The sequence below is a fragment of the Aspergillus sydowii genome (assembly GCF_001890705.1).
Source record: "Aspergillus sydowii CBS 593.65 unplaced genomic scaffold ASPSYscaffold_6, whole genome shotgun sequence".
NCBI lineage: Eukaryota > Fungi > Ascomycota > Eurotiomycetes > Eurotiales > Aspergillaceae > Aspergillus > Aspergillus sydowii.
Window position 1 is genome coordinate 1,373,525 of NW_024467864.1, and position 26,661 is coordinate 1,400,185.

Sequence of the window (26,661 nt, forward strand, 5' to 3'; positions counted from 1 at the left end):
GTTCATTCATTGATCCAAACAGAGATCGTTGCGGCTGTGGTGTAGACCATGAATACAAACCCTAGCGACATCATGGCTACATCGCCGCGTTTCACCCATGGAGACTTTGCAACACCTTTCCAATGCAGGTACGCCGGGTAAATGTACACCAGAGGTACACATGCAAATGATCCAATTAGGGAAACAAACTTATCCAAGTCTCCGGCTCCCAGCGCCGAAATTACACCACATGCCAGGACGGCACAGGTCCGGAACACGTTTTTCTTCCATTTGATGCTTGGGTCGCGTTTGCCAGAGGCGATCCCAAATAGCCTCCCTTCGATAATGCGGACAGGCGGGAACAGCTGGATCGGAGTTCCCACGAGGATTGCAATGGAATACAGGAACTGGACGGCGTTGACCAATTTGCTGTCTTGTGGCAAGTTGCTGATGATTTCGGTTTTGGTGTCCGCGCCGAATGTTGCGTACGAGAGGGCCCCAACTCCGGTAAACAGAATGGTAATGATGAGCATGACCGTGTAGAGCAAACTATCGAAGTATTGCGGTTTCTTCATAGAAGACTGAATGGGGAGAATCAACCCGATGCCCTCAAACGTGAAGATGCACGACCCGATAGTCAAAGTAAACGAGGTCGAGTTGAACAGTTCCACGTCCGGTCCCAGTCCGCGAGATGCCAAGCTAGCGATATCATAGCAGTATATGTATCCAAGGCCGAAAAGAATAAAGGCATCAGCGAGCAGCGCGATCGGGCCCAATTTGGAAATATTCCGGATCATGGCCAGCGGAGTGAGCACGATCAGCTGGAAAATGATCAAGCGGAATGTCGAGAGCGACTCGATCGTCTCAGGCATCACCGCAAGGAAGAATGCCCGGATATTCTCAGCCGTGAAGATGATGCAGGCACAGACAAACCCAATCTGAGAGATAGCCACCGATCCCAGGATCAATGACCGAAGATTCGGACCAGAAATCCGTTCGCCGAGGTCACCGTATCCACCGCCATGGTACTGTCGCCGACACTGCAGCAGAAGATGGAAGCACAGCGTCGAAATCAAAGCGACCGTAACCAGAGTGACCGACGAGAACAAGATCCCCCCATTACGGAACGCCTTTGGCAGAAATATAATACCCGTCCCGATAAACGCCTTGAGCAAGGTAAAGAAAGTCTTCACGTTCGAGGCGTCGCCTGGACGGACAGACCTTGTACGCGTACGCTGGCGCTTAGGACGCCCGGGGCCTAGCAACGGCCGTCGCTCTGCTTCCCGTTGTGCTTCATCCTCACCCTGTTCCGTTTCATCCTCGGTCTCCTCCAAATCCTCGCCAGCGAAATTGCCATACATGTCAAGGTATTCAAGGAACGAACGGTGCAGAACCGGATGGTCCTGGCCCTGCTGGCGGATGAAGTGCCGGCGGAAACTTCCAGGCTCGAGAGCAGCTACCTCCTCCTCGACAAGGTCAGACTGACGTCGGGGGATCGCAGTAAACGTGTTGGCTCGTTTATCCAGCCGAGCTCGCTTGGTTTTGGCTTCGATGCGGTAGAGGTCACGGTGGATGTCGCCGCCCTGTAGAACTAGGGAGGACTGAGGTTCATGGTGCTCAGTCGAGCTCGACCCAGCTCCTTCGGGTTGCTCGGGGGGTATAGCGTCTTCTGGCAAGGAAGCGGTGAACTGAGGATCGAGGTGCTGGGAGAGAATCGCCTCGTCCCGTTGGACGGTGGACCCGTTGTGCGAGGAGCTTAACGACGGTTCTGCCATGATGAATTATCGCAGGACAGATTTATTTCGGGGATTAAAAGTTGAGACGAGAGTATGACGGAGCCACGACGGGCAGAGAACAGGTCCAGAGTCCCATGAGGGCAGAGTGTTGACGGTGAAAGTCTCGCCGGGCAGTTCCACGGAATGACGCACGATCTGGAACTGTGCTGACGACGGCGCTGCTGATTGGTCGGCGCTCACGACAGCAGTCACCTGACTTACCGACAAAGAGACACAGATAAAGATGGATAACGGATGAATTTAAGCATTAACGTGATCTGTGTGTGATTCGGTTTATCGTTAATAGGGAGACAGAGTCTAGCTAATAAAGTCCACTATACTGGGCGATTCAGACTCGTCCTTATATAACACCGGGTCATACAAGGCCGCTTCCTCGGCCTCGGGCCATCCGTCCGGCGTATCTGCAGACGCAAACGGGTCCAAGCGACGGAACGACTCTATGAGTGCCGGAAAGTCAATGTTCGACATGTTGAAATCCTCCCAGTAGTCGGCAGCCCATGACTCAAGCAGGATCCGCAGCGACGGCTTATCCACGGCCATGACGCCCGCTACAAGCCCGAGCGTGACGTACGCAGCGCCGAATGGCCGGTACTGGAGGGCGTTCTCGGCGATGCTGAGAACTTCGAGGGCGAGGTAGCTGGCATCTTTGGAGAGTTCGGGCTCGTTTGCCCGCATGGCGACGAGGATGTAATTCATGTATAGACAGACGGTGATTGAGATGCCGTAGAATCGTTGAGTGTGGGCATGGAGCATGGTCGGAGGGAGTCCGAATGGATTTGGATGTGGGCTTTCACCGGGATTCTCGACCTGATTCAGTTCACGGCGAAACAGGTCGCAAATCCTGCGCGTCTTGAAGTACAGGCTCCTCATCTCCGCCTGCAGGATTAACAGGCCAGCCAGGCCGTCGGGGTTGGCTTTGACTCTGTCCAGGATATCTGGGACTTGGGAGAAATATACGAGCATCTCTCCTTCTGGTGAATGCGCGTCCAGGTCATTCTGCACCAGTTCCTTCCATTCTATTGGGTCTAAATTTATATTAGGGTTAAACAGGCCCTCAAACAACTGCGGCATGGTTAGTAGAGAGAAATAAGGCGCTCAGCTGCGCGAAGAATGCTTACAACTGGCCCACGTAATGACAACAAAAGTAAGCGCTCAAAGGCGTCTCGAGGAGCACAGTTCTTCCGAGCCTTTAGAATTTTGGCTGCCCCTTCGGCGTGACCAGTGAACTGCAAATCCGATGAGCCTGTCATGTGCTGGTCTTGTCAGCGATAGTCTTGTACAGCGAAGCGACAATTGCCCACCTGGACAAGGAGCAGCACAGATACCGCGCAGAGCGTTTCCGATGAGCCTGCCGTGACAGGATCATCCAGACATCTCCGCAAAGCACCCAGCGCTTTTGAATATTTCGTAAGAGACTTGACGGTAATTTCCTTGCACGACGAGAACGATGCATGGGTTGTTACCAAGGCATCAACAGCTGTATCCAACGCCTCGTTCAAACCCAAACGCCGCGGGACAAGGGTCAGATAACCGCCATACGCCCACATCAGATTATACCTCAGACTCGTCTGCGGCTTCATGGCGGCTACCATGCCCTGGCCCAGGAGCGTGGCATTGTTAGTCGGGTTGACAGCGATACGACGAACGATATCCTTCCCATCGGGCGACGGCGTGGTGGTGAGATGACGTTTCGGAGACCGCTTCTTGACTATCGTGGGGCCTTCTTCCATGAATTTGTAGCGCTTTTCGCCGGCACCGACGCACTCGATTCCGCGGCGAGCGCATCGCGTACACACGGGCTTGACCTCGTCGCACTTTTGAGATGTTAGCGCAGGCCCGCGGACACTACGTGAGCCTAATCGTCTATCGTCTGCAAGTGCAACGAGGGGGTGATGGGGCAGTGTGGAGTCGGCTCAACCCACCTTCTTCTTCGACTTGCGGCAGTTGTCGCACCCTCTTCCGGACGGTACACCGGGCATTGTGATGCGCAGTTATCGGGTATCGATGTGACGGAGAGGACTACCAGCGGACGGGCCCATTAAAGATGAAGAGAAATGGAGAAGCGATGGCGACGAGCTGAAAAGCCCAGCTGGACGCCAAGAGTCGGCCTTGGCGAGGCGCAGCCTTATTGATCTGCGGCTGTCAGAAGTATGGAACGGCCAGTTCTCGATCGACGGGCGAGGATGAAGAACGATTTTACTCAGGGTTTCTATTGGCAGCTGATTATCCTGGCCGGGACGCCACCATGAGCTCGCCTCTTCTCCTGGTATCCAATCTTAAAGCATCCAGCCTCACTACAGTTTCACGTCCGGGTGGCCTGAACCGCATAACTGTTTCTCGTATTCCAGCCGGAGATCTACACTATGTGCAACAGTACAAATCAACAGTGTCTGCCTGAACGCCACTCAAAGACCCAAATATAGACACTCGACGTTGGCCAACGCCGGTTACTATCTCGTCAAATCCCAACGTGCTCCGACGACCACTGGCTCGCTCTATGAAGTCTAACAAAAGCAATTCACGAAGATGCCCCTGCTGCTGCCGCCTCGAGTTGAGTGTCAGTTGAATGAACCAAAGAGAGCCCCGTCACCATAATCTCCTCCATCAATCGCCCGCTGCTGACACTGGGGCCAAAAAGATCCAGACGGCCTGCCTTCCGCCGAGACCACGACGGGTGAGGGTTAAACTGGGCCAGCAGAGTGCCGTTCCCATCCCGCAGCTCAAAGTCGACCACCTTCATACTCCGGCTCTTCCATGCCAAGGGGGCGTTGTGCAAGGACGGCGACCGATACTGCCCTTCTTTTCTGAGTCTTGTCTTGATGTCCACGGCTATTCTCTGTCCGTTGATGGTCACGTCGAGGCTGGTGCTTCCCCGACTGGTGGCAGTTGCGAGCGGGGTGTTGGATGCGCTTGTGGTATAGAATTTCATCTGTCGGTTCTGTGTCAAGTCCAGACGATAGATGACTGCGCCGCTGGGACTGCCTTCAGTGATTCCGAGTACTCTCTGTGGCCACCCAGTAAAGTCGACGTGGATGGATCGAGTGGGTGTCTGGGTATGGTAGGACTGGGAAGGATAGGGGGACTCCATATCACCGACGTTAGGGTGTGATCCCATTGACCCGTTACCTGTAGAGTAGCCTTGCTTCATGATGTTAGCATTTATCCAAGTATTTCTGTTTGAACTGTGGCTGTTTGAGGTACGTACACCTTCCCTCTGGGAGGCCGTCATGGCACCTAGGAAGGGAATGAGGGATGGAGAGTTGTCTGCCATTGTCAACTCGGGCAATTCAGCTCAGATATTCCTTAAAAAGATTTTCTTTCTGTCATTCCCATCTATCTTACCATCTCTCTCATCTTATTTATACTATCTCGGCCTCGAGATCTATATCCAACTCACACAATCATGCTCTCTGATTGGCCAACAGTTAGGCAGCACACTAAGCCGCTTTGGGTCTGTCGCGGCGCCTGTCTCACGTGTCTGGACTGCTCTCATTGGACGAGTTCCTGGATGCCTTGAATTCCAGGCGGCGGCAGATATTCTCTCATCCGAATGGTTTTGTTTGATTCACATCTCGCAACGGGCGAGCTGAATCCGGCGCGTGTGGAATTCAACGTGTTTGCGACTGTCGGCGCATGCCTCTCAGACTGGAAGGGATTATCTGAGCACGCGAGGTGATGTCCTGGACGTCTGCTGCGCCCTGCTGGGCTCTGGGTCAGCGATCGGGCGCCAGATTGCACCCGATTTGGAGTTCCCCAGCGACAGTCCGCGGGCCCGCGCAATCGCGGGTCAGCACTTTGACTCGAGACTAACCGTGTTTGTCGTGATGTGCCGCCATTCTGGACAGCCTCATATGGAGTCGCCGATGAGGCTGCCTATATAACTAGGGCGGCACCCAGCTGCCGAGAAACACAAGCTTCACACTCAGCGAACCCTTACTTTCACAATGGACCCTCAAACTGGTATATACGAGTACAAAGCGAGCCATGTGCTCCCGATTGTCTTTGCATGCGTGCTAGGCCTGTCCTTGTCCACGCATATTTTCCAGAACTTGTCAGTCTACCTGGTGCCTTCTATCGTGCTTTACTGACATTCACAGCCGCTATCGCTTCTGGAGGGTGACGTTCTGGATGTTCTGGGGCTCTCTCATTTACACCATCGGCTGGGTCCTGCGTACCATCTCCAGCTACAACCCAGACAATATAAACATCTACATCGCGGCCACTGTCTTCATCTACGCTGCTCCCCCTGTCTTCTCGGCCTCCGCCTACAACATCCTCGGCCGCATCATGCACTACATCCCCATGTTCGCCTGGCTCAACCCCAACCGCACCGTCCACTTCTTCGTCTACATTGGCGCCCTCGTCGAGGCCCTCACTGCCGCCGGCGGCGCACGCCTCGCAACAGGCGCCAAAGAACCACGCCTCTACCGCAGCGGCGCAACCCTCATGGCCGTCGCCGTCATCCTCCAGTGCATCGTCGAGCTCTGCATCGTCTTCGTCATCGCGACCCTCCACCGCAAGTGCGCCCGCGCCGGCATGCTCCCACGCAACCTCCGCTTCCTCTTCTACGCCCTCTACGGAACGTCCTCCCTCGTGCTCATGCGCTGCATCTACCGCGCCGTCGAGTCGCTCTACACCCTCGATCCCCCCGGTGTCGCGTGCGGCGCAACCTGCACTTACTTCCAGCACCACGAGTGGCTGCTTTACGCGTTCGATGCGGCCCCCATGGTCATTTTTACTTTCTGGATTAATATGCTGCATCCGGGCCAGTATCTGCCCCGTGACAAGAGACGGTACCTCGATACCGACGGCGTGACGGAGCGCATGGGACCTGGCTGGTTGGACTCGCGGCCTAGGATTGAGACCTTTATCGACCCGCTTGATATTTCCGGCATGATGAAGAAGAATAAACATCATACGAAGTACTGGGAGGACGCTGTGCAGTGGCCTGTTTGTGAGGATGCGTTTTCTGCGGGGACTGCGTCGAATGTTCGGGGGAGGGGATCTGATGTTCCCAAGCCGGATGGGGCTGTTTAAGGTGGATACTATTGTTATCTTTCTGATTTTGCACTGATTTGAGTCATTTTTGCTTCCTATGTTCAAATTTTTGTTTATGTCTAGCGCTGCGAGCGAAGAGTTAATACCCCTCCGTTATTAGACTTTTGTAAACTAATCTGTTTTTGTATAAATTAGGTTAATGCCGACGAAGTAATCTTTTAAAATAAGCTCTAAGTCTCTATCTGATTCATTGCCTTTAACGGATATAGTTTGGTCTGCCCACTTTATTCTCACCCCAAATTAAATATATATATCCGACCCAGACAACACATCCCTAAACGGTTAAACGAACACCATTTCGCAAAAGGGTAATGTAAAATGAAATAAGCACGTATGCGTTTTGATACATATAGAATATCAATAAAAGCCCACACTTTCAAGGATAGGATCGAATAGAAACGAGAACAAAACCAGAAAATCCAGTAAGCCACCGAAATTGCACAACCGACATAGGAAAAGAAAATAAACTGCCATGTCTGACGCCAAGGAATCCACCAACCACCAGAAATACTCCGGACGAGATACTAGGAGGTACAGCTCGGCGACTAGGTTAGGTACCTGTGCTATACCTATAACTTTAACCTAGCATCTAGCCAGCCAACCCTACAAGTGATCCTGCCGCACCTCAATCTCGGTATGCGCATAGATCTTCCCATCAGGAACCAGGATCCTCTCCTCACTCGTCCGATCAAGCGCACTATGGATATTGGTACCAACAATCCCATCCATTTCGCGCTCCCGCTCGCGCTCCCTATCCCGGCTCCGAAGCGGCTGCATCCCCGTCCCCGAGCGCGCATGGCTCTGCTCCCGGACCTTCGAGAACCCAGACCCAGAGCGCTGCCCGTAGGCGCCGTACATCTTGTTGGAGGAATACTCGCCGATAAGACGGGGGAGGAAGCGCGAGGCGATGGCCTTGAAGGAGGGGATTGAGGCCGCGAGGATCCCGATGTTGATTTCGATGGAGGACCAGTACATCGCGCCGCTGATGGCCCAGGTTGCGTCGGTGGAGGAGAGCATTTCTGGGATGAAGGTTATGCGGATTATAGAGGAGACGCAGGCGCTGGATTGGGATTGTTAGCATGATGTGTTCTCCTCCATGGGACGGGTATGGGGATGGGCATGGGATAAATGACGTACAAGAGACCGAGGGAGAGGATCAGGGCGAGGGCGACTTTCTGCTTGCGCGGCATTTGCAGTTTAAAGATGACGCGGATAGGAAGCGTGTAGGTGAGGAGGTCGGTAAGGATGTTGAGTGCTGCGTTGGCGAGGTAGAAGACATTGATGTTGACGCAGACGCTGTCCGTGATGGTGGTATCCCAGGCTGCAGGAACGGGCCGGCACTGGAATGCTGCGGTGAGGACATTGGCGGAGGCCTGGCAGGCGATGATGCCGAACATGATGAAGGACATGCGTGTCAGGTATTTATCCCCGAGACGGGTATAGAACCAGCAGACCGATGTTTTGACGAAGCCGAGACAGGTGAGATAGAACATGGAGCTCAGCCAGACGTTCTACTCGGGTTAGTTTGAAGCGATTGGAACTGGCTGGGGGTTCGTACGAATGCATATGGGATCATATCGGACGGGGGAACGTCCTCAATATGGCTACCAAGACCGTGTTTGACAGCTGTAACCGTTAATGTGGCGTTTCTGGGACTGTGGGAGAGGACCGACCAATGACTGTGACAACGGAAAACGCCCACGAAAAGAACTGCAGTTTCTGGTCAGCCACGGAAGCTTGGTATAGATCAAATGTCTTACACAGGCGAGGATAATGAGATCTAGAAGCGTCAGTTGGGAGCTGGGTTCGTAGCAGGACAGAGTCACTTACAGTCGTCCACGCCCATTTTCTTGAGTACATAGATTCGAGCGAACAAGCGCAAGATAATGACGACGAAGGTAATCGCCGCGAATGCAATTGCGATCCCAACGACCGTCGGGCCCTGGGTTTCGGCCATCTTGGATAACCAGACAGATAGTAGCAGGTGTTGAGAAACGAGTGTGGCAGCTCTACTCAACCATGGGTTCGCTAAACTGAAGGATAGTAAGGTCGAATAGAACTGACAGTTTTCAAGGAGCGTTTAATGTTAGAGAAGCGGACTTGAGACAGGAGTTAAAACAAGCTGTCCTCGTAAAGGAGTGTAAACGAGCCTTTCCCGCGGCACGGAGCGGTCCCCTGTCAGTGATGTGCGCTCCATTCCGACTTCTGATATTGTCAACGCCTGTTCGCTGGATGCCCCCTGCCGAGTCCTTGCGTCTGCCGGTCTGCAGACTGCACTCTTAATCTCCTGGCCAGGATGTCAACGCACTAGTGATTCGCCTACCACGGGATCGGGAGGCGAACTCGGCGCCACTGGACGTAGAGTCCGTTGGAAGCGAGCCAAGATGTCATAAACTCTACTTGGACAAGCCAGCAACTGGAGACATGTGAGGGCAGCGGACCAGTGATTGCGGACAGGACTCGTCCGACGCACTGTGACAGGTCGGGAGGCCCTGGCTCTGCGGGGGTGGACTCTGTCGTCGAGACTTGAGACTCGAGACCGAGAACCGCCAAACCCGCTAAGATGAAGGACGCCATGTCGCAGCGGGAACTGACAGATCGGCACAGGGAGAATGCTGCGTGGGCACTGGGAACCATGCTGACCGGAAAAGGAATCCTCTGTTAGGGCTTACAGCCTACAGTGGATGTGATTACGACAGGAATATCCAAGACAACACTGTTGACATCTCTCATCTTGGCCCAGAGAAGCAGCAGTGAATGTGAGATGCACAATATGCACCCGTCGAGCAGCATCTGTGTGCATGTGAGTGCATCACCAAGAAACGCCGCCGAATCGAGACTCCTGTCAAAAGCGTTAGGGATCGGCTGCGCGCCCAGAAAGCCTGCATGATTTTGTCTCGAGATTCCCGATTTGTCAACAATTGCGGGGCGATGAAGACAATCGAACAAGGACTCGAGTGGAGCGAAGTTGTGCTGATCTTATGGACAAGGTACGAATCCACAACGGAGCCCATAAAGGCAGAAACAGAAACACGCTTGAAGCGTTGGAACGGCTGGACACGAAGGCAGGACGGGCTGGCAGACGAGGATCCAGCCGCAGATTCCCAAACGGGCTAAACGACCGTTACGGCAGATTTGCCATGTTAATTAAACAATGGAACATTCTCCAAACCTTGAAAGTTGACGTGCCTGGAGTTTTCAGTTCTCGGCCCGAGCCCTCTGTTATCGTGGATGCCAACTACGAATCCGCGAACATCACGCAAAAGTACTGCTGCAACTCGGACAAGTGCCGAACGACTTGAACGAGTCAGCAAAGACTCGAGCCGAGGCCAGTCCAGACGGTGCACAGACATGCGACTCTCTCATTGTCTATGCGAAACACGGCCCACCGTTAGCCTGCGCCGCACCCACTGTCTCCGCACTGTCAACGACTAGACCAGGAGGAGCAATTGACGATCAACCCGGAGCCTTTCCTTGACAGATGTGGAGCCGGACTCTGCTCGCTATTTGCTCCTCGAGCTGCCTGGTTTTCTTGGCCCGAAGAGCGAATCGTAGTTGTTGTGATTATTGGACTGCCTGCTCCATACTGGTATGCCCGGGACTTTTGGCCGTCGTGGCATCGTTCGAAAGGGGAAGGAGGGGGGAAAAGGAGGACGAACGCCAGAGGAGGCGCAGGACATATCAGATCGCGAACTGCAGCTGTCTGTGGCCTGCAGTGTAACATCTTTTCTTCCCGCATGGTTCTTTCGCTGTGACCACCGGCCACATACTGCTGCACCATGGGCCTCGGGCAACTGGTTCTTGCGCAGCTGACGCTGACCAATCTGGTTCTCGGCTATCTTGCTTATATCGTCTTGAAATTCATCTATCAGATCGTTTATTATCGCTTCTTCCACCCACTTTCGGCCTTCCCGGGTCCGTTCTGGGCATCCGTCACTCGGCTCTGGATAGCATGGCATAATGTGCAGGAGACGGAGCTTGCAGTCGTTTATGAAGCGACAAAGAAATATGGTACTTTTTGCGTGCATTACATTGTTCATCGTGGTTGAGTGCTGACTGCTGCTGTCAGGCCCTGTTGTGCGGGTTACTCCTACATTGCTCCTAGTCAGCGATCCAGCAAAGCTGCCAGAGATCTATCACCGCAATGCTGACAAGACTGGCCACTATATCACCGGGTCATTCGGTGAGACCGAGTCGCTCTTCAACATGAGGTCGCACAAGATCCATGCGGCGTATCGTAAACACGCTGCTGGACCGGTAAGGCAGTTGACCAATGCGCAAGACAAAGATACTGAGAGTGGAACAGTACAGCTTCTCCAGCGTTAAGCGCATGGAGCCTCTAATTGATGTCCGGATTAAGCACTGGATTTCCAAGCTCGACGAGAAGTACGTTCGCACTGGCGAGGGCTTCGACTTCTCCTGGTGGGCAGTGTGAGTTTTGCGTTTCCGGTGGAGAAGGAAGCAACTGACGGTGTATAGCTACATGGCATACGACATTATCAGTGAGGTCGGCTTTGGGGCGCCTTTTGGCTTTGTCGAGAAGGGCGAGGACGTCGGTGGACTTATCCAGGGCTTCCACGATGGTCTCCCTGCATTTGGTCTTCTCGCGCGTCTTCACCCTTTCACCAGCTGGATCAAGACAACTTTCTTGAAGAAGTATCTGGTCGCAAAACCCGAAGACGACTCGGGTATCGGCGTCCTCATGCGGTTCCGCGACAGACTTATCGAGCAGCGCATCCAGGACCTGAAATCAACCAAGGACTTCTCCCGGATTGACCTGCTACAGACGTTCCTCGAGGCGCGGACTGAGGACGGCCAGCCCTTGACCATGGACTACATCAAGGCGGAGATTCTGCTTGTCCTGCTCGCGGGCGCTGATACTACCGGGACTGTCTTCCAGGCCTTGATCCACTACTTGCTCACGCACCAGGGCGTGTACGAGCGTATGATGGAGGAAGTCGATACGGCATTCAAGAATGGCCTTGTCAGCGACGAAAACCCACAGTACCAAGAGATCCTGGAGAACCTGCCATACTTTGTTGCGTGTGTACGCGAAACCCTCCGAATGTGCCCACCGGCTCCGAACATCTTCCCTCGGTATGTTTCTGAGCCAGGACTGGACCTATATGGGAAGATGGCCCCAGCTGGGACCGAGATATCTTGTAACCCCTGGGTGATCCAGCGTGACCCGACAATCTTCGGAAAGGACGCCGAGGAGTTTAACCCGGATCGATGGATGGATGCTGAGCGCACCAAGCTCATGAACAAGTACATGATGACGTTTGGGTATGGTGCCAGAGTATGCCTGGGCAGGGACATTGCGATGATGGAACTATTCAAGGGACCGCTCCAGGTATGTTTCCTTTCTTCTTAACCAGTGTTGTAGCTAACCTTGTTAGTTTTTCCGCCACTACAAGCCTTCTCATGTGCCTGGGAAGCCGGAAGCGAAGTTTGTGATCAAGGGAGGTATTGGATACTGGCGAGACATGTGGATAACGATTGACAAGCGCCCGCTGGTAAAGGCGCAGTAATGTATTTAATGAGGGTCGTGATTGAAGCAATGAATGCTAATTGCTGGCGACGCCGTCATCTGAACCTCGGCGAACCTGGATAGCATCAGCATTTCCTAAACAAGTAAGCCAAAGCAGCATAGCGCCTTGGCATCTCGTATCGACCCCCAGCCAAGACGATACTTTGCGCGCTAAAATCTGATCACGATGAAGCCGCCTGACCATGGGGAATGAAAGAAAGAAAACCAGAGAAATCCGCTCCTCCTGTTCCCATCACTCACATCATCCGCACCATGCGATTCCTCCAATTCCTCACACCCACCAGCCTCTGGTGGCTATTCCTGTGCTCCTCCACCATCGCAACTGAAATCCCATACAACGCCCAGATCGAAATCGACGTCCTCTTCCCCCGCAACGAAACCTACAACAACCTGTCCCGCTTCCCCGTCGTGCTCGCAATCCAAGACGTAAAATCCGCTTACCGCTTCGAATGGGACATAAGCTGGAAGCTTTACAACGCAACCCCTGGCGCGAGCGACGCGGACTATATAAGCGGATACGGAAGCGACTCTATCTTTTCCTTGAATGATTTCCAATGGTATTTTGATGATGTGGCTGTTGTGCCCATGTTGGGGTACAACTTTACGACGATGAAGGCCGGGTCTTATAGACTTGAGTGGGAGTATTCCACGACGCCTTGTACGACGAGGCCACCGAATACGATTGTTTATAACATCCTGGAGGTGATTGCGTCTGGGGTACAGTTTTTCAGCGTTGTTGAAGACGGGAGTGGCCTGGATTTTGAGATTCCGGTTGACGAGTGTCCGGCTTTTAGTGGCTCGTGGGCTGTGAGGGAGTCGACTTCCTTGTATTGTCCGTTTCTTGGGGACAGTGATGATGGTGATAGAGACCCGTGCAAGGCGAAGTTGCAGAATGAGAAGCAGGTGGAGTGTATCAGGGATTATCTGTTTGAGGGTACTGTGGAAGTGCTTAATAATGAGACGGAGGCTTGCCGTTCTGCGTTCAAGAGGGCTGATGTGGCTTGGTTGGAGCCGCTGAGTACTGCTGATGGCCCAAGTCAGGATGAGGATGAGGACGAGGATGAGGAAGAAGATGGCAATGATAATGACAACGACAGCAGCCGTTCTAGCGAGACTTCAACAAACAAACAGGAAGACGCTGGAGACTTTGCTGTTTCTCATCGGCCAAGCCTGTTTTGTGTTGCGGTTATGGGGCTGTTAGCTGTGGCGGCCATATAAGGGAAACTCAGGCATAATGAGACGAATGATGATACGGGCCATGTTCCATCAGTCAGTTTGAATAATTCCATCCGGTCTCCGAGCAGAAATCCCCCGATAGACCAGATTGTAACAGGTCATACGGCAGCTTCGGAGCCCGAACATCGGAGCCCTAGCCCTCTTATATTAATGGCATGGCAACTAATGAGCTTTATCAACTACAATAATTCACAACTTCCATAATGCAAGCCCTTCGAGCAGCAGATCGTACATCCGGCCTTCATTTGGAGGAGACTCCGATTCCTGAAACCGGACCCGACGATGTCTTGATACAAGTCCATGCTGCCGGCGTTACACCCGGGGCCCTCAGACTCCTGGAGATGGGCCGAGCCCGTACACCCTCAACGGTGGGCCACGAGATGGCTGGAATAATCACCAAGATTGGAGAAAGGGTCCCAGCAGAACTTGCCATTGGAAGCCGTGTCCGCGTCAATGCTGTCTTGTCCTGTCGACGATGCGAGTACTGCACCAGCGCACGGGAACACATGTGCGGTCAAGGAGCAATGATTGGATTTGGACAGTTTGGACAGAGTTCGCCTCTGTACAATAGATATCACGACGGAGGAGTAGCCGAGTACGCGAGGGTGCCGTATTGGAATGTTGATATTATTCCGGCCAATATTTCCTTCGCTACTGCAGCCAAGGTTCACGATGTTGCAACGGGGTTGTATTCTCTCGAACGTGCAAATTTGCCAAGAGAGTCTGTCCTTCTTGTGACGGCTGCATCTGGGACAATGGGTGCCGTAACCCTGCGGCTTGCACAGGAGTTTGGTATCAAGAAGATTCTTCTCGTTGGACGATCTCGTGAACGGCTAGAGGCTATGAGAAGTCTGACGGCTGTCGCGACTGCAGTTATCGTTACGTCAAACAAGGATGGCGAGCTAGAGCAACCGACACTGCTTGAGAACCTGCGTGCAGCTGCACCAGACGGTGTGGATGCTATAATCGACTATTTGCCCTCTGGTGGATTGATCGGGAAGATTCTCCCCATATTGAAAACTGCTGGTACGTTGGTCCATATGGGCTCAAATGCGGCGCCGTTGCCCGTCCCACTGGCTTTGGTGATGGGAAAATGTTGGACGATTGTTGGATGTCGGGGACATGCTCGCGAGCACGAGAATAAGATTGTCCAATGGCTGGCTGAGAAGAAGTTGATTGTTGATGACTTGATAACCCATCGGTTCGCATTCTCGGAGGCGGAGGATGTGATCAAGCGGATCGAAGGCCGTCGGGAGCCTATGTGGTTGACTGTCATCGATGTTGTTTCGGAATCATAGGTTAGCTTCTTGGTAGTAAAGTTCATGGATGGGAGGGAGAAGTCGATGTGTGACTTATTCATTTGGCCATGGACATGTTAAACAAACTTGCATTTCTGATGAATAATTCCAGGAGATGCTACCTAGAAGAAGATATTTTCCCCTCATTTTACAATTCGTCATCCTCATCAGCCATAATAAGTCGTCTCGTTTTGATTCAATCTGGCATACTGCGCGTGTCTCCCTTACGAAAGGTGCGATCAGGGTCGTAGCAGAGCACGGTATACTACATATATGAATGTTCCTCCACGCAAGCGACAGCCTTCGCCCAAACTTTGTGTTGGTCGTAGTTTTCAGCATTTTCATCACCCCATGCTAGAACCAAAGGGTGGGTAAGGATGACAATTTTGCCATCGTCCAGCTTATTATCGTCCTCCTCGAGACGATGGAGACGATGGGCGGACATGAAACCGTCTCCTGACGAAAATATCTCAAGCTGATCTAGACCCCAAGAAGTTATGAATGTACGCTGCGACCATAGGCGAAATGCAAGCTGTCCTGCGGCATTTATTAGAGCACGTAGGGCCTCCGTGCGTTTCGTGACATGGAATTCCCCGGCCAGCAAGACATGGAGAGGTCCACTGAGGACTTTGTTGGCGAGGCGGATGCTCATTTCATGTAGAGCGTCCTCAATAAGTGGTTGCCCACTGGGTTTCCTTTGGCATTTACTCAACATTGAAAGCGTCTGAGAGCGCCACACATGGCTTGCAGGCTCATCTGCTGCGATATACGTCAGTATTGGTAGGTGAGAGATAGAGGCAGCGTATCTTACCACAATGTCGTAGGGTTTGGTATAGGGCGTCCAATTGTTCACGATTCGGGGTGTTGCAATGTGTTGGCGACGTTGGGAACACAAAAAAAGCGCTGTCGAATTTATCCTGGAATATCGTTTTGGCTAGGATTGCTTGCGAAAGCATGAAAGGTATCTTCTTCGTCAGAGGCGAGAAGCGAGATTGCAGTTTCGACCAGTCTTCCTGAATGCAGTACCCATCCAGCTGAGCTATGATTTGGTTCATCTCACTGGTCGAGACCGAATGCAGCCTGGCTATATCGTCCAGCGCATAGTTCCTAGCCCATCCTCTGAGCTTCTCTTCGAGGACTACAAATCGGTCACGGACGTCTCTGTCTTCCATTGGGGCCGTTTCTTTCTTTTCCGTAGCACGCAAAACCGCATCTTGTGCGACTCGGACTTCCTCCTGTAATTTGGCGTTGTCACGACGTGTCTGTCGTAACTTGCGTTTTAAGAGTGTGAGATCATCTTGTGTTGTCCTAAGATAACCAGTCTTTGCTTCGATGTACTCCGAAGCCTGGCGTAGACGATATTTGAGGCATGTGTTGTCATTCTCGGCCTGTTTTCTGCTCTCCTCGAGTGATTCAAGCTCCCGATGGCACGTCCTTTTTTTCGCCATGAGATGGTCGATACGACGATCTGCCCGCCTCAGCTTGGCTAATAGATACTCTCGTTCCCCATGGAATCTAAAGCCAGAGTCAATTGATGGACTGGGAGTCAGGCCGTGGCCACCGCGGCTGGCGATTTCACCACGAGGGCGTGCCCGTGGAGTGGTATTCGGCCCCGAGTCCATACCATGTCCCGGTCCTGTGTTGGGACTATCACCCGAGGCTCGTAGGGAATCGATCTATTGTTGAGTCTCGTAATGAGTATGCGGCATAACAACTGAGGGTGAGCAACATACCAGCCTGCGACTCCATTGCAAATCAAAAGTGGCGTGCAATTGAGAAACAGAATCTTTGGAGAAGACTGAACTGGATAATGGCTTGGAAATGAAGACAGGATTAGACAAAACGAAAGATGTGGTTGGAGATTACTACCGGCTTAGTAGTTGTTGCGAAGCCAACACAAGTGAGAGAAATGAGAAAACAAAATTTTGCCCCCAGGGAGCTTCAACCTTCTTCACCTTTTTCCTCGCCTTCGTTTTGCTCTGTACATAACACTGAGCTCTTCCCATCCCCCATCTCGCCTTTTTGTCAGACACCTGCCACCTGAAGACTGCGGAACTTCCTTTTCCCCCATACTGACATACGATTCCCTTCACCTCCCAGGAGGCTGGGTTTGGAAATGGCCCGTGATAGGCACAAGATCATCGTTGGTGTTGATTATGGGGCTACGTTTACCGGTGAGCTACCCAGCGTGATGGCTATGGAGTCTACTAAGCCTGTCAAGGAGCCAGTTACGTTAGCACTCGAGGCAAAACAATCGATGACATTGTCCTTATAAAATCCTGGCCCGGACGAGCGAGACACACCGAAACCGTCCTGAAGACATTTTCTCGAATCGCGTACGCCACGGATAATAATGGAAAACACCGCTGGGGTTATCAGGTTGAACGGGGAATGATGTCCTATTCGTGGACGAAACTGCTCCTGGACAGAGGCACTCCTCTCACAAGCTACGACGCCGCACTCGAGGGCGCTGTAGCTATCGGGATGTTTAGACTGCCGGAAGACAAAGATGCTGTGCAGGTTGCCAGTGACTTCCTATCTGGCGTTTACGAACATATCCTCACCACAATTGCAAAGCAAATCACCGAAGAGGCGCTCAAACTTACTCCTCTTGAATTCTGGTTCACAGTACCCGCTATATGGTCCGATGAGGCCAAGAATTCAACTCTGGAAGCTGCCCGAAAGGCTGGATTTGGTTCGAGAAAGGGCAATATCCAGGACACAATCTGTCTTATTCCAGAGCCTGAAGCGGCCGCCATTGCAGCTCTCAGGAGATCGGTCAACGATGGTTTGGGACTAACAGTGACGGTGAGATATCCTACGTCGTGATGAGAGTTGCCGTACACAGGTTGACCGATGTAGCCTGACGATGGTGTTCTTGTTTGTGACTGCGGTGGAGGAACTGTGGTGCGTTTCTCTTGCTTTATATTCCCAGTTTTATGACGCCAACACGGAATTTCTGAATAGAATATTACTACGTACTTGGTTAAGCAAGTGCAACCTACTCTTAAGTTTGAAGAGCTTTGCACAGGCATTGGTAAGCAACTGGCCACTTTTGTTTCTATCCTTTCTTACTGGATGCAGGAGGAAAGTGCGGTTCGACAGCAGTTGACCGTAAGTTCTACAATCTGATGAGCGAGATCTTTGGTAAAGCCTTCAGTGACCTTCCACGCCGTCGGACGGCGCCTGGAAGCGAGTTCATGAACAAATTCGAGATCATCAAAAGAGACTTTGGCTACCCTTCTGCTGAGATGAAGCACGAGCTATTTCTGAATATGAACCCCGTTGGAGTGAACCCGGAATACTTCAATGAAGACGAAAGTTTAGTTATTATTTCCAAGTTAGTAATATCCAGCAACCTCTTACCCACCGTACAGTGCTCTTCTAATCGATCCACAGGAACAATCTTCAATCTCTTTTTGACCCCGTGGTGGAGAAGATTCTAGCGTTGGTTCGCCAGCAGATTGTGGATGCTAATAAAGAGGCAGGGCGCCAGGCAATCAATGTAGGTTTAAACCGGTCACTAACATAGCCTCAGCGCCCATCCAATGCAAAGCTGAAATAGCCAGAGAATCATTCTTGTCGGGGGCTTCGGAGACTCTGAGTACCTACGGAACGCATTCCGCAACGCTTTTGCGACGGGAAACATCACGGTCACTGTGCCGAATAATGCGTGAGTCGAATTTGTTAGCTATTCTACGAATGGTTTACTGACCATTACTATGAAGACAGGCGGCCATTGTTCAAGGAGCAGCGCTTCGCGGACTAGAAGGCCTTCGCGCTGACAATAGGATGTCCCGTAGACATTATGGATTTGAGATCTCCATGCCCTTCCAGAAGGGTATTGATATTAAAAAGTGGTCATATGTGGATCAGTATGACGGAAAAAGATACGCTCCAGGATACATGAGATGGATGGTTGCAAAGGTACTTCACGGATTGTTACTATTACCAGAAACCTGCTGACCTGTGATAATAGGGGCAAAGAATATTTGACGGCCACTCCCATGAGGCGAGAGTGCGGCGAGCACATTTGGAAGGGAGTCCCTTGGTATTTATAATCCCTCTCTACTCATGCGACATACAGCAGGCTCCGCGGCGAAAAGAACACAAGGGCGAGTATGCATACATTGTTTGGATCGAGCCATAGCTGACTGGGTAGTTGCAGACGTACGTAAAGTCGGCAAAATCATGGCTAATCTTGAGAATGTGGATCTGTCAAACTTTAATCACAGGATTCGAAACGGGAAAACCGTCTACGACGTACAGTTCCAGATCAGGGTTATATTCGGGGCACAAGAAGGAATCCTGAAGTTCGAAGCACACTCGCACGGACAGCTCATCGGCGCAACTTCGATTAATTTCGCGCATACTAGATCTTACTGACGCGCCTTCTCAGTTACCCTCTCCAGTGGCCGAGGAAATGTGACCAGAGCTGTTTATCGACTTGGTGCTGGCAAGAGGTTGGTCCAAATTGGAATAGAGACTTTCTTTGGTATCCGTTGGGCCTGGGAAATACAAGGAATGCTTTTGATCCTGAGTCACATAATCCAATTGTTGAATAATTTCGAGTTTATTTCTGATAATAAATACAACATGTATCGCGGTGATGCCGTCCAAATTGTGGCGGATATGTGGAAAATGCTACATTTTCGGTATGACCCGAGGTTGAGTTTTCTAACCATGATCAGGGTAAGCAGCCTGGTTTACTGCCTTCATATGCAGTCCACTGGACAGAATGGATATAGTTGGTGAGGTCTGCAAATAACCTCCAAGAGGCTCTATACTGTAATAGGTACTAATGCCCTAGTTCATTCCCCATCTCGTTGGCTATCTCAACCTGTACCTTCATACCACCATCAACGACCCAGGCCGCACCTGTCACATAGCTAGCCCTCGGGCTGCTCAGGAACAAGGCAATGTCGGCGATCTCTTCAGGCCTCGCCTTCCGGGCCATGGGAACGGCGCTCTTTATCACCAGCGGATCAATCTTCCCATCAAGAACTGGGTCAACGTTGTCCGTCAAGCCCGGACAGACTGCATTCACGCGAATTTCACACGCAGCTAGGCCAATCCCTGCCCATTAGAACGTGTACATCAGCTCTGGCTTATTCAGGTGGAGTTGCACTACCCACCGGCTTTACGGATCAGCCCCAGGACTGCATCTTCAGGAACGGTATCCTTTCCCAGGCCGATACTGGGTGCCCCCACGGTAACGATGGACCCGCGGCCAGCTTCCCGTACTTGTCCGCGGTACTTGTACTTCCCAGCAGTCTGGTTCTTCATCACCTGCGCCACGGCGTGGATGCAGTGTAGTGTTCCCTCGGCGCTGTCTTGCCAGATGCGATCTAGCCCCGATGACTCCGACTCCGTCGCTGAGACATCTGCATACCCTGCCCTTGTGCTATCCACATAGTAGTCGACCCTGCCGAATGTTTTCATTACTTTGCTGATCATCTCTGCGATGCTGGCGGGGTCTGTCATGTCGACTTGTATGGCTACCGCCGTGAAGGCCGGGTGTGTTGCGACGGTCTCGCTCTCCTGTGCGGCATCGAGAGCGGCGTCGTAGTTGGCGTCGGCGAGCAAAATGCCTTTGACGCCCTCGGCAGCGTATCCGAGGGCGCACTCTCGTCCGGTTCCATGGCCTGTTGTGCGATTCAGAAGGGTGAGAAGAGGATGGCGAAGCTACAAGTTACCTGCACCGGTGACCAGGGCTATGCCATTGAGATGGAGGGACATAATCGTCGATCGTTGCCAGGGTCTGTCAACATTTGATATTCGGAGACCAGAAAGAGAGGCAGGGGGAAGAGCTGGGGGGCTACATGGACTACGGTGGACGCTCCTTGTCCGGGCACGCCGGGGTTAACGCGCCCCCCGCCTTAACTCCGGCACTGTAAAAACAAGGACTCCAGATTGCCGGACTTGGGGGATATTATGTACATTTCACTCAATTGATGTATTACTTATTTGCGTGGGTATCGCCGCTAAACTTGCCCGATCTGATCTGCTCCTGGCCTGCGCGCGCGATGGCGTCGTTCCTGGTTGCCCCTTCGTCGGTGCCAAAGGTGCGGTCGACTGCAGAGTTGAGTCCTCCACGCAGCCACTCGCCGGCGCCCTGGTAATGTCAGCATTGTCTGGACTGTCAGCTTGGTTGGAGTTGATGCTGCACGTACATGGACACCTGCGAAAACTCCCCTTACCGAGCCGCCGAGGTTCTCGCCTATATCTCCACCTGTGGTTTGGGGTCCTGTTTGTGGTTCTGTCCTGTGAGAAACCGTTTATTTGACTCGTTCGAAAGAGTTGAAACTTACTGTCTGCTCCAACTGCGCCGTGGGATTGGTAGCTGGGCTCGCTGTTATCTCGTTGTCCCGCTTCTGGGATCTGGTACTTGAAGCCGGAATCGTACGCCTGGTCGCGATTCAAACCATCGGCGCCGGGGTCATTGACGCGGACACCTGTCGTCTGGGCGCCGTCGTAGTTGGTAGCTGTCTGTTTCTCCATTTTTCTGATAGTTGGTGAGGATGGGAGATTGGTGTCGCGGCCGGCTGGTTATGTATATGCGGCCATGGGTGTGACGTCACTGTTGCCGTTCCCTTTCGAATGCTTATGCCTGGTTCATTTTGACGTCGGTAGTTATTCTTGCAGCCTCAGTCTCGCCGGACACTTCCTGACGTCATCCAGGGCTGACCCACGGTTTCTCAGAATCCAGGAACGTGCGAGCCAGAGATGTGACAGACTGGGATGTATTTTTATCACTGCAGCCGCTTCCTGCATCACGCCTACGACCTTGGTCCAACGTCCCATCATTAATGGATGTACCGTGATCGGCTGTGGGAAACATCGAAACCTTGCCTTGTCGAATCGGGCGCTGGGAGGACAAAGGCAAGATGTTTAATCGCGTCAGGTCTGGAAGCGTTTACCAAACTCTACGGCCCGCGACCTCTTTATTCTTTGCCATCGGGCAACCGAGTCTGTTCTGGTCGAGCAAATCATAATACTGTGTCTCCTATTTAAGAAACGATGTTGAAAGAGTCTGTCGGGCACTGGTCCCATTGAAATGGAGTTCGGGTTTCTTTATCTAAATATAATCGCAAGCTTTCCTGGTTAGCCCAGGATTGCTGTCCTGGTAGTCTATAAATCAAGCTGTCCCTTGAGTGGAATTTGTATTCGCATCTGTTCGTTAGGATCGCGCTCTCCTCCACCCTTCAGCTAAACCTCAGCTCAAACACCAGTTCATCCGTTCAGACACTTGCTTGATTTGGTCATCATGCCTTTCTATGCGTATCTTACGAATGAAATCGTAAGACCCCCAGCTATCCCGGCCCAATTTACGGAATTAAATGAGATTAATAATAGTTGCAATGCAGAACCCTGAAACGGGCCGGTATCTTATCACTGCGACGAGCGAGCATGCAGTGGACAGGTGGTATGGGGTTTACCAACGAACCGTCAGTCGAATCAATCTTGAATGGTATACATTCAAGGAGGACTCTGGATTCACTGAATACACTGTCCAGGGCGTTGTCGTAACACGCCTAGCGGATTCAGTAGACACTGCCGGACGCTCTTGGGTTACCTTCCAGAACAAACGAATTTAGCCATGATGCCGCTGGTGCTGGCGTGAATGTCTAAGCTGCGGACACGTCTGGCGTTCCAAAGGGCCGGCTTGTTTGTTTCTACCATTTCCGCTCTTCTCGATCGTTAATGCTGGCTCATATAATCCCCCACCTCCGGTCATCCTGAGCCCGGGGGGCTGGTCTTTACACGGATATTTTCGGTTCATATTACTACAACAACGGGGGTTGATGTCGACGGGAAGGAAGGACTACTTTCTTGTCTGCCTGTGCTACTAGTATTTTCTTTTGAGATGCAATATATATACTGCCTGTTTTATTGCTTCTTACATGATCACCTCGCGGACGTGAATATTCATCATTATCACGGTGTATGGGAGTCAGCTGGATCCTGAATATGAGGTACTCAGCGGTTACAGGCAAACCTGGGGCTGAGGGCTGATTGCTTTTGTTATTATTATTGCGCTGTCTTTACCAGGCACCCCGGCCTAGTGTGTCGCCATCCAACACAAGCATCAACCGGGCGGACGCAGACGTAGAGAGTCAGGCGATCAGGATTTAGGCAAGGAGCCTTAATGGCCGCGTGTTCGGTCTGCGTGTCTAGTGGCCCTGATTCGTCGGTTGCTACAAATGACCTTGATTCGAACTTCCTCTATTCGGTTGAATACAGGCACTAGGTGGAGGTGTTTCTTTGAGGACATGGTTATCATCAACAGGCAGCCCAACATGGTGTATGCGATTGTCACTCCAAAAGATGTCCTATTGTTTGCTGTCTATGCTGTTAATAACTGTCAGACAGCTCTCCATTTTCTCAAACCAGGGTGATTATAGGACCTGGAGACGGTTGGACTAGTTCTGCTGCTATGGCTACTGCTTACTAACTCCATTTGCACGGCTACTATTGCGCGGGTTGCTTTTGTCTCCTATCGACTGTTCTCTAAGTGACGCTTATTCTAATCGCACCCACCGTGGTATTTTTCTTTTTTCTTTTTCCTCTTTTCCTTTTTCTTTTTCTTTTTTTCTCATACTCTAAGATAAACGCACTACTAGACTAGAACGCGGGAAATGTCTTATAGATTGTACTTTACTAGGTGTTGATGGCGGCTAGGTAACTGGAATCGACAAGCTGGATCGGCGCCCACAGAGGAGAGATGAGGTGGAAGCTGTTAGAAAGTGTCACTAGCACGATGGATAACTTCAGTCTCAGTGCCTATCAGCGACCGAGGGGGGAAGAAAGAAAGAAATGACGACGGCTCGGGCGTGGAAAGACGTGGAGGCAACCCTAACGGCATGTCCGGTCTTGCAAACGATGGGAGAGACATCGAGGGGACGGAGGAGGGGAGAAGAAGTCGTAACCTCAGCTTTTCAGGCGTTGACAAAAGGAAAGACCCAAACACTTCGCTCGAGATCAAACGCAGATAAGGCTGCAGACCAGCCTGCGCTTGGCTGTGCCACCTGAATCGTACTTGGATGCTCGGCTTTTTGTCTGACCTAATTTTACCCCCGACCCTCTTTACTGGACTCCTCATCCATCGTAATCGCGAAGTGATTGCATCTCTGGTTTGCACTTCCACTCAGAAGGCGAAAAGAGACACGGAAGCCGGTGATTCCAGGCGACCAACCGACGGGATGGACGAAAAGGACACAAACGCCATCGCAGTCCCGGGCCTCCTGTTTGAATGTTGTTTGCCATGGTAACGTTGGTCGCTCGCAAGACACTTGTGTCTGCCTCTGGAAGGGTTACTTAAATGCCATGATGATGCTTCTTAGACGAGCAGCACTTCCACGTCCTCTCCTTCAAGCCGGACCGCGCAGATCCCGCTTTTCCGAAACTCCTGCAAGCTTGAAGATGCTACGAAGGTGGTTACCATCAGCGGTGAGCCCCCGCAGTCGCCCCAATGCTCACGAAGACATTGAAATGGCGGCAGATCCAACATTGGAACAAGAGGGCGAGGCTGCAGCAGCACCCCGAGGTCGCGACCTTGCTATTAATGAGCTATTTGGCCTACATAACCGTGAGGATCGCAATAAGTATCCAGGAGTGGACCACTTCTTCTACCATGTAGAAAAGGTGTGCTTCCCCCAGTTCGCTGAGTTTAATAAAGCCATCTGGGACGTGATGCAGATCGAGTGCACCACAGACCACTCTCAGAAATGGGAGTGGTGTGCCCATGTCATCGAAACTTGCAGGTCTTTGCAGAACAGCAACCCAACTGTCGGGGCTCTGGCTACAGAATTCCTGTCTGCGCATGGCAAACCAAATATCATTTTTCGGGAACTCGACGAGCACCTTCAATTTGCAATAGTGGAAGCATTACTGCACACCTTATGCTGGCTCTCTGCAACAATCATGCCTGTCGTGGAAAAGCATGATCTGGTTGATGTCAGGACTTCAAAGGGAACGGCGAAGGCTTTCTCGCTGACGGCCCTATACAACGGGAAGACGATCATCTGCTCAGTGGCCCTGAATTCCACTTTAAGTGACATATTCCAGCGGATCAATCAAGCCGCTGTCCCTACACCAATGGACATGGATGGCAACCGGCTGACTTGTGCAACTGGCGATGTTCTACATGAACCATGCGTGACTTATGCGTCCCTCAGGAAGTATGCTGGTGTTCGCCTGAAGTGGGTGAGCAGCCTGAGTGAGCACTTGTCACTGGACCGAAACACAAATGTCCTGTCTGTATTCCGGTACCCATCAGTATGCGCAGTTCGCGTACTGAACCGGAATAAATGTGAAGTAATTGCCAAGTATGTCAATACTCCTTGGCCACGTTGTATCGTGCGGAATACTGACTATATTTTTCTTTGCCTGTTGGATCAGTATCACGAATCGGCTCCTCCCAGGCCGGCACTATGCGCGGCCCAACGAGGTGGAGAATGAAGAAAATGTGTGCCAGCAGGTGATCTTGTCTTATCGGCTTCTGTTTGGGCAGAGCACGGCATCCCGGAACCGACTGAAAGAAGAGTTGGTCGAGTTGGTTGAGTCGACGGCAGAGTCAACTCGCAATGGCCCGTTCGTCCTGCGATGCACTGGCAAGGCGCGCAACGCCTGGAAGGTCATCCGATCCCAATGGGCTCTTTTTTGGCAAAGCAAGATATTCCGGAAACTACTGAAAGACGAGTCGGGCGAGTCAACCGCGGAGTCAATGCCCGACGACCCGTTCATCCTGCAATGCATTGACGAGTTTCCCAGCTCCTGGAAGGTTTGGGTTGGTCTCGCAAAGCCAGATCCGCCCTTCAGCCCCGCGATTCTACCAGCTCGTTTTCGTCGGGATGACGGCTCTATCAAGGAATGGAGCACGTATTTTGCGCGGATACATTTCGACAGTTTTACATGGCGACTACTGGCGATCCAGACCTTTGGCAATGACCACCCTCCAAGGGCATTCCTGGACTATGTTATGGATCCGCGGGCTCCAATGCAGCGTGCTGCTGCCCGAGTCGGTGTTGTTGCGGTCGTGCTCGCGGTCTCGTTCGGTACAGTACAAGCATCTCTTGCTGCGCGGCAGCTCGTGGGAGCGTGATTGTGAGGCTGGACGTTTTCTGCTAGGCATGAATCGAGAAAGGTAGTGTTGTCTGGCTGGCCATACATGTATCTTAGTGCCTATATCCTATGTGAGTAGCTCTTAGTATGCCTCCTGTGCCTGCAGAGACGCATCCACCCTTGATAGCACCAATACAGAGAGTGAATACACGGGATGATTATATTTACTTAGTTTGCTCCGGGATTCTACCTCATATCTTGGGTAGCTGTACTTTGACATGTTGTTATTCTTCACCGGCCATCCATATTACTACGTCTATCTTCGGCATCCTTTCAATTCTTTAATTCTAGGTTTAGGAATAGTAAGAGATAAGGAATGCAGTGTTACGATATGACTCCCTGATTTTATCTCTTTTCCTGCGATAAATGCGGTACGACAAAGGGCGTTTGATAGGTTTCTCTAATCTAGTAGTAATATATTTATAAACTGAAAGCAGTAGTCAAAGACAGCAAAAACCAGTGTGTACGCCGGAATGTGAGTGGCTATGTGCAATTCCATAAGTAAAAGGCCTTTGCTAAAAACGAGCCCCCATGACCTATTTGTTTTTTATTATCGGACAACAGTGTCTGTAGTCTCATTCAGCTAATAGTAGCATTTCATCAATATTACAAAGAACGA

General features: G+C 51.8%; 13 protein-coding genes across 13 annotated transcripts; 6 read left to right on the forward strand and 7 right to left on the reverse strand.

Moving 5' to 3' along the window:
- Positions 1–2: 2 nt before the first annotated feature.
- On the reverse strand, positions 3–1,754 carry ASPSYDRAFT_153492 (putative amino acid transporter; the record flags this gene model as incomplete). Its single annotated transcript, XM_040842287.1, has 1 exon — positions 3–1,754. The coding sequence occupies one exon, from the start codon at positions 1,752–1,754 to the stop codon at positions 3–5; it is 1,752 nt and encodes a 583-aa protein (XP_040702111.1).
- A 159-nt stretch (positions 1,755–1,913) lies between these two features.
- ASPSYDRAFT_1047757 (Zn(II)2Cys6 transcription factor domain-containing protein) lies at positions 1,914–4,023 on the reverse strand. The gene is made up of 4 exons (XM_040839808.1): positions 3,698–4,023; positions 3,077–3,589; positions 2,894–3,028; positions 1,914–2,837 (listed from the first exon to the last, which is right to left on the reverse strand). Exons 1-4 carry the CDS (start codon positions 3,752–3,754, stop codon positions 2,073–2,075), a joined length of 1,470 nt encoding a protein of 489 aa, XP_040702112.1. The 5' UTR covers positions 3,755–4,023; the 3' UTR covers positions 1,914–2,072.
- Positions 4,024–4,093: 70 nt separating this feature from the next.
- On the reverse strand, positions 4,094–5,086 carry ASPSYDRAFT_46335 (uncharacterized protein). Its single transcript, XM_040847200.1, has 2 exons — positions 4,981–5,086; positions 4,094–4,917 (listed from the first exon to the last, which is right to left on the reverse strand). The coding sequence occupies exons 1-2, from the start codon at positions 5,044–5,046 to the stop codon at positions 4,294–4,296; spliced, it is 690 nt and encodes a 229-aa protein (XP_040702113.1). The 5' UTR covers positions 5,047–5,086; the 3' UTR covers positions 4,094–4,293.
- A 271-nt stretch (positions 5,087–5,357) lies between these two features.
- ASPSYDRAFT_79468 (uncharacterized protein) lies at positions 5,358–6,981 on the forward strand. Its single transcript, XM_040851001.1, has 2 exons — positions 5,358–5,826; positions 5,873–6,981. The coding sequence occupies exons 1-2, from the start codon at positions 5,720–5,722 to the stop codon at positions 6,810–6,812; spliced, it is 1,047 nt and encodes a 348-aa protein (XP_040702114.1). The 5' UTR covers positions 5,358–5,719; the 3' UTR covers positions 6,813–6,981.
- A 143-nt stretch (positions 6,982–7,124) lies between these two features.
- ASPSYDRAFT_1047704 (putative integral membrane protein Pth11-like) lies at positions 7,125–8,971 on the reverse strand. Its single transcript, XM_040839807.1, has 6 exons — positions 8,664–8,971; positions 8,594–8,613; positions 8,507–8,543; positions 8,392–8,459; positions 7,971–8,344; positions 7,125–7,893 (listed from the first exon to the last, which is right to left on the reverse strand). The coding sequence occupies exons 1-6, from the start codon at positions 8,788–8,790 to the stop codon at positions 7,437–7,439; spliced, it is 1,083 nt and encodes a 360-aa protein (XP_040702115.1). The 5' UTR covers positions 8,791–8,971; the 3' UTR covers positions 7,125–7,436.
- Positions 8,972–10,612: 1,641 nt separating this feature from the next.
- ASPSYDRAFT_32364 (cytochrome P450) lies at positions 10,613–12,364 on the forward strand (the record flags this gene model as incomplete). Its single annotated transcript, XM_040844971.1, has 5 exons — positions 10,613–10,844; positions 10,903–11,090; positions 11,140–11,264; positions 11,313–12,186; positions 12,233–12,364. The coding sequence occupies 5 exons, from the start codon at positions 10,613–10,615 to the stop codon at positions 12,362–12,364; spliced, it is 1,551 nt and encodes a 516-aa protein (XP_040702116.1).
- A 272-nt stretch (positions 12,365–12,636) lies between these two features.
- On the forward strand, positions 12,637–13,602 carry ASPSYDRAFT_90486 (uncharacterized protein; the record flags this gene model as incomplete). The annotated part of the gene is made up of 1 exon (XM_040852342.1): positions 12,637–13,602. One exon carries the CDS (start codon positions 12,637–12,639, stop codon positions 13,600–13,602), a length of 966 nt encoding a protein of 321 aa, XP_040702117.1.
- Positions 13,603–13,823: 221 nt separating this feature from the next.
- ASPSYDRAFT_90487 (alcohol dehydrogenase catalytic domain-containing protein) lies at positions 13,824–14,918 on the forward strand (the record flags this gene model as incomplete). Its single annotated transcript, XM_040852343.1, has 1 exon — positions 13,824–14,918. The coding sequence occupies one exon, from the start codon at positions 13,824–13,826 to the stop codon at positions 14,916–14,918; it is 1,095 nt and encodes a 364-aa protein (XP_040702118.1).
- Positions 14,919–14,945: 27 nt separating this feature from the next.
- On the reverse strand, positions 14,946–16,439 carry ASPSYDRAFT_1179142 (uncharacterized protein). The gene is made up of 2 exons (XM_040840336.1): positions 15,733–16,439; positions 14,946–15,677 (listed from the first exon to the last, which is right to left on the reverse strand). The coding sequence occupies exons 1-2, from the start codon at positions 16,364–16,366 to the stop codon at positions 15,184–15,186; spliced, it is 1,128 nt and encodes a 375-aa protein (XP_040702119.1). The 5' UTR covers positions 16,367–16,439; the 3' UTR covers positions 14,946–15,183.
- Positions 16,440–17,034: 595 nt separating this feature from the next.
- On the forward strand, positions 17,035–19,695 carry ASPSYDRAFT_1179147 (Hsp70 family protein; the record flags this gene model as incomplete). The annotated part of the gene is made up of 10 exons (XM_040840337.1): positions 17,035–17,120; positions 17,156–17,726; positions 17,781–17,825; positions 17,886–17,955; positions 18,003–18,258; positions 18,318–18,423; positions 18,488–18,591; positions 18,647–18,845; positions 18,898–19,050; positions 19,125–19,695. The coding sequence occupies 10 exons, from the start codon at positions 17,035–17,037 to the stop codon at positions 19,302–19,304; spliced, it is 1,770 nt and encodes a 589-aa protein (XP_040702120.1). The 3' UTR covers positions 19,305–19,695.
- Positions 19,696–19,716: 21 nt separating this feature from the next.
- On the reverse strand, positions 19,717–20,657 carry ASPSYDRAFT_90490 (SDR family NAD(P)-dependent oxidoreductase; the record flags this gene model as incomplete). The annotated part of the gene is made up of 3 exons (XM_040852344.1): positions 19,717–19,994; positions 20,054–20,563; positions 20,615–20,657. The coding sequence occupies 3 exons, from the start codon at positions 20,655–20,657 to the stop codon at positions 19,717–19,719; spliced, it is 831 nt and encodes a 276-aa protein (XP_040702121.1).
- A 220-nt stretch (positions 20,658–20,877) lies between these two features.
- Positions 20,878–21,419, reverse strand: ASPSYDRAFT_90491 (uncharacterized protein; the record flags this gene model as incomplete). The annotated part of the gene is made up of 3 exons (XM_040852345.1): positions 20,878–21,033; positions 21,092–21,177; positions 21,230–21,419. The coding sequence occupies 3 exons, from the start codon at positions 21,417–21,419 to the stop codon at positions 20,878–20,880; spliced, it is 432 nt and encodes a 143-aa protein (XP_040702122.1).
- Positions 21,420–24,410: 2,991 nt separating this feature from the next.
- On the forward strand, positions 24,411–26,022 carry ASPSYDRAFT_32370 (uncharacterized protein; the record flags this gene model as incomplete). The annotated part of the gene is made up of 2 exons (XM_040844972.1): positions 24,411–25,246; positions 25,320–26,022. 2 exons carry the CDS (start codon positions 24,411–24,413, stop codon positions 26,020–26,022), a joined length of 1,539 nt encoding a protein of 512 aa, XP_040702123.1.
- Between the last annotated feature and the right edge of the window lie 639 nt (positions 26,023–26,661).

Excerpts from the sequence above, each read along its gene's own strand:
- ASPSYDRAFT_1047757 (XM_040839808.1), bottom strand. The coding sequence starts at position 3,754 with ATGCCCGGTGTACCGTCCGGAAGAGGGTGCGACAACTGCCGCAAGTCG. Across the intron at positions 3,590-3,697 it reads GCCGCAAGTCGAAGAAGAAG|TGCGACGAGGTCAAGCCCGT; the intron begins GTGGGTTGAGCC and ends ACATCTCAAAAG. Across the intron at positions 3,029-3,076 it reads CTGTGCTGCTCCTTGTCCAG|CACATGACAGGCTCATCGGA; the intron begins GTGGGCAATTGT and ends TGACAAGACCAG.
- ASPSYDRAFT_46335 (XM_040847200.1), bottom strand. The coding sequence starts at position 5,046 with ATGGCAGACAACTCTCCATCCCTCATTCCCTTCCTAGGTGCCATGACG. Across the intron at positions 4,918-4,980 it reads CGGCCTCCCAGAGGGAAGGT|CAAGGCTACTCTACAGGTAA; the intron begins GTACGTACCTCA and ends AACATCATGAAG.
- ASPSYDRAFT_79468 (XM_040851001.1), top strand. The coding sequence starts at position 5,720 with ATGGACCCTCAAACTGGTATATACGAGTACAAAGCGAGCCATGTGCTC. Across the intron at positions 5,827-5,872 it reads ACGCATATTTTCCAGAACTT|CCGCTATCGCTTCTGGAGGG; the intron begins GTCAGTCTACCT and ends TGACATTCACAG.
- ASPSYDRAFT_1047704 (XM_040839807.1), bottom strand. The coding sequence starts at position 8,790 with ATGGCCGAAACCCAGGGCCCGACGGTCGTTGGGATCGCAATTGCATTC. Across the intron at positions 8,544-8,593 it reads ATCTCATTATCCTCGCCTGT|TTCTTTTCGTGGGCGTTTTC; the intron begins GTAAGACATTTG and ends CAGAAACTGCAG. Across the intron at positions 8,460-8,506 it reads TTCCGTTGTCACAGTCATTG|CTGTCAAACACGGTCTTGGT; the intron begins GTCGGTCCTCTC and ends TAACGGTTACAG.
- ASPSYDRAFT_1179142 (XM_040840336.1), bottom strand. The coding sequence starts at position 16,366 with ATGGCGAAAAAAAGGACGTGCCATCGGGAGCTTGAATCACTCGAGGAG. Across the intron at positions 15,678-15,732 it reads ATACCAAACCCTACGACATT|CAGATGAGCCTGCAAGCCAT; the intron begins GTGGTAAGATAC and ends CGTATATCGCAG.